This window comes from Pteropus vampyrus, unplaced genomic scaffold, assembly GCF_000151845.1.
Source record: "Pteropus vampyrus isolate Shadow unplaced genomic scaffold, Pvam_2.0 Scaffold138, whole genome shotgun sequence".
NCBI lineage: Eukaryota > Metazoa > Chordata > Mammalia > Chiroptera > Pteropodidae > Pteropus > Pteropus vampyrus.
This window is the reverse complement of record NW_011888919.1, coordinates 2,167,196-2,170,586: the sequence shown is the minus strand read 5'-3', so window position 1 is coordinate 2,170,586 and position 3,391 is coordinate 2,167,196. Positions and strand designations below refer to the sequence as shown.

Below are 3,391 nucleotides of genomic sequence, written 5' to 3'. Positions count from 1 at the left end.
TGTAAATTAACATTTATTTTAACCAACTGGAGGTATATTGTACATACCATAGAATTCTCCCATTTCAGATGTACAAATCAATGAGTTGTAACTTCGTTGAGTGGTTCGACCATTGCCATAATTCAGTTTAGAGTATTTTTGTTTCCCCAATTGTATTCCTCATGCCCATTTGCACGTAAGCCCCATTCTCTTCCCAGATACCCAGGCACCCACTAACCTACGTTCTGTCTCCATAGATTTGCTTAGTCTGGGCATTTCAATAGACGGAATCATACAATATGTGGTCTTGTGACTGGTGTTTTTGCACTTTCCACAGTGTTTACAGGGTTCATTCATGTCGTAGCACAATCAGGCCTTCATTTCTTTTAACTGGCCAATGATATTCCATTGTATGATTATGCCACAGTTTGTCTCTTCATTGGCATATAGGTCAACATTGTGATTGTCCTCAGTTTTAGATTACTATGAATGACGCTGCTATAAATATTCGCATGCTAATTCACAATAATTCACGTGTTGTCCGTGTTTGTGAGCAGCATCCAGGCCACTCTTTCGTGTCTATTTTTCTGTCTTTGCAGGCACTGCTAGGCAATTTTGCCCTTCTGGGATCTGTACCACTCAGGCCTGCACTTGACCTCAGAAGTAGGAGGAAAAATGACCACGTCCAAGGTGAGCAGGTCTTGCCTTTCTCACTTTTAAAATTCCATCTCGTTACTCAGCTGTCACATGCTTTTCTTGGGACGACTCAAGCAGAACAACAGGCATTTGAAGACCTGTTTTGCAGGGTGTCTTTGTCCCTTTTGAGTTTACTTTGCATTTGTTTTTGGTTTTTGTTTTATTATTCTTTGTTTTATGGGGTAGACAATTTATTAGAAATGAATGACTGCTTCACTGCTGACAAATTAGTGGTTTTTATTTTCTCATATCCTTTTCTTCATGTACAGTTACAGCTACTTGTATTCATGATATTATATTTAATTTTAAGTTGAGTCTACGGGCATACCACCCTGAACAAGCTTGATCACATGTGATCTTGGAAGCTAAGCAAGGTCAGGCCTGGTTAGTACTTGGATGGGAGACCACCTGGGAACACCAGGTGCTGTAGGCATTAAAAATAAAAAATAAGGGATTGTAAGCTGACAAGGTCCTTGCAATCTGTGAGGTCAACCAAGGGTTGCCTTACCTAAAAAAAAAATTTAAGTCGACTTTTTTACTCTCAATATTATGTGATGTTTATTTTTTACATCATATTCTCATTGAATTGATGTACCTTTTAATTTTTAACTACTTTCCACTCAGACATTTAGATGGTTTATAAATGTTACAGCTTTTTAAAATTTATTTTTATTTTTTAATTACAATTGACGTTCAATATTATATTAGTTTCAGATATACAGCATAGTGGGTAGACATTTATGTAACTTATGAAGTGGTTCCTCTCTATAACTCTAGTGCCCACCTGACACCATACATAGCTATTACAGTATTATTGACTGTATTCTTTATGTAGCTTACATCCCCTTGAGGAATTTTACTGTTTTAAACAACACTGCAGTGACAGCTGTCTTACATAAAACCTTTCAAAAATCAATTTTGAAAACAATGTGCCAATTTTTTGTCCTGTACCAAAACTGATATGTGTCAAGTTGGCTGTTTTCTAGGTAGAGTAACCAAATACAAGCACAACACAGCAGACTCTCACTGCCGCTGCATACAGATATCATTGGAGGTTTTCACATAGGAAGAGCTGGATCTCATCTTCCCCATGCCTGAGTCATGCCTCGTGTGCATTTTATTTGTCTTTTTTGTTGTTGTCTTTTTATGTATTAGCTACTTTGACTAAAGTAATAGGTAACCTTAGTTTAAAATGTCCAGAGATACTAAAAGATTTGCCAGTAACTTGCATTCTTGTGTCCGCACTTCCTCCTCAGAGCAGCTGAATGAGGAAATTTAGTTCTCATCTTCATCTTAAAATATGAAAAACCCACTCGGATTCCCACAGGAAACCAAGGATCAGGAATGGTAGGCATTCTGCTCAAGTGCCGAGAAGAGAGAAAGAGTTCATTTCAGGACCTGTGCCTTGTAGTGTGGGCTCTGGAGAGGCAAGATCCTTGCAATTTGTGAGGTCAACCAAGAGTTGCCTTGTCTAAGAAAAAAAAAAAAAAAAGTTTGGACTAAATTACTAAACACTTCTGGGGGCCATTGGCAATATTCACCGAAAGGTAAAACACATGTAGCCCAGGATGCTTACTTAGGGTTCTTGCGTGTTACTTGTAAGTAGACTTAAAGAGAAGGCACAAAGTAAAAATATGAGGACTGTCGTCATTGCCGCACTCCTCTTGAGGCTGAAGAAAACCAGTGGCATTGGCAGGATAGAGGGAGAACAGCTGGGAGGTCTACAAATTGACATAAGTCCCTCACAATCTGGAGCCAACTCCCACCTTTCCTCTCCACCTCTCGGTTCTCTTCCATTTCCAGTGGTTATTGATGATAAGATTGAAGTTACATGTGTTTGGTGTTGTAGGAGACAGTGACCTTCAAGGACGTGGCTGTGACCTTCACCAAGGAAGAGCTGAGGCTGCTGAACTCTGCCCAGAGGAAGCTGTACCAGGATGTGATGCTGGAGAACTTCAGGAACCTGGTCTCTGTGGGTGAGGACAGGCGCCCTCTCTAACTGAATATCAGTTCCCTGGATTGGCTTTGTGTCCTCAGGTGTTCGAGGCTTTGGAGATATTGAAATGATTGCCTCCATTTGTAGACCTGACTTTTTTTTTTAAACTAATTTATTTCTTATTTTTTTTCTTTTAATTTGTTAGGCAAGGCAATCCTTGGTTGACCTCACAGATTTCAAGGACCTTGTCAGCTTACAATCCCTTATTTTTTATTTTTTACACCTACAGCACCTGGTCTTCCTAGGTGGTCTCCCATCCAAGTACTAACCAGGCCCAACCCTGCTTAGCTTCCGAGATCACACAGGATCGGGCTTGTTCAGGGTGGCATGGCCGTAGACTAGACCTGACTTTTCTACCAACAGTTTTTAATGGAATAAAAAAATAAGGTAGAAAATATAAGTTTTTTAGGAAGAACGGATTACATTGAAGCAAAAACTGTGGCCAGTTGTGTGAACGATGTAAGAACTAGTGGAAGGAGATTTAATGAAAATAGACATTGGTTAGAAATAGGTTTTTTTTTTTTAAATTTTTTTAGAAATAGGTGTTTGTAATACATTTTAATGCATATCTATCTGGATCTTGAGATTTGGTATTTCTCCAAATAGATGATGTTTTTTAAAATGTTTGAAAACACTGACTTTGATTACATTGAACAGTATATAGTAGGAATCTAAATTTCCGGTAAATTGTTCCTTTAGTGTATTCACTTTAAATATTCA

At 38.6% G+C, this 3,391-nt stretch overlaps 1 protein-coding gene, 1 non-coding gene and 1 pseudogene across 5 annotated transcripts in view; 2 read left to right on the top strand and 1 right to left on the bottom strand.

The window, feature by feature from the left end:
- Positions 1-3,391, top strand: part of LOC105297363 (zinc finger protein 234-like) — a 16,152-nt gene that overhangs the window by 3,273 nt on the left and 9,488 nt on the right. For 2 of the 4 annotated variants that reach the window (XM_023535291.1, XM_011368003.2), the window contains exons 4-5: positions 579-669; positions 2,525-2,651. In XM_023535291.1, the coding sequence (XP_023391059.1) occupies positions 655-669; positions 2,525-2,651 (142 nt within the window). In that variant the 5' untranslated portion in view covers positions 579-654. The remainder of the gene's footprint in view (positions 1-578; positions 670-2,524; positions 2,652-3,391) is intronic. The other 2 variants (XM_023535292.1, XM_023535290.1) reach the window with 2 other exon arrangements.
- On the top strand, positions 990-1,108 carry LOC111744672 (annotated as a pseudogene).
- On the bottom strand, positions 2,892-3,010 carry LOC111744644. Its single transcript, XR_002782268.1, has one exon. It is a non-coding gene; the product is annotated as a 5S ribosomal RNA (ribosomal RNA).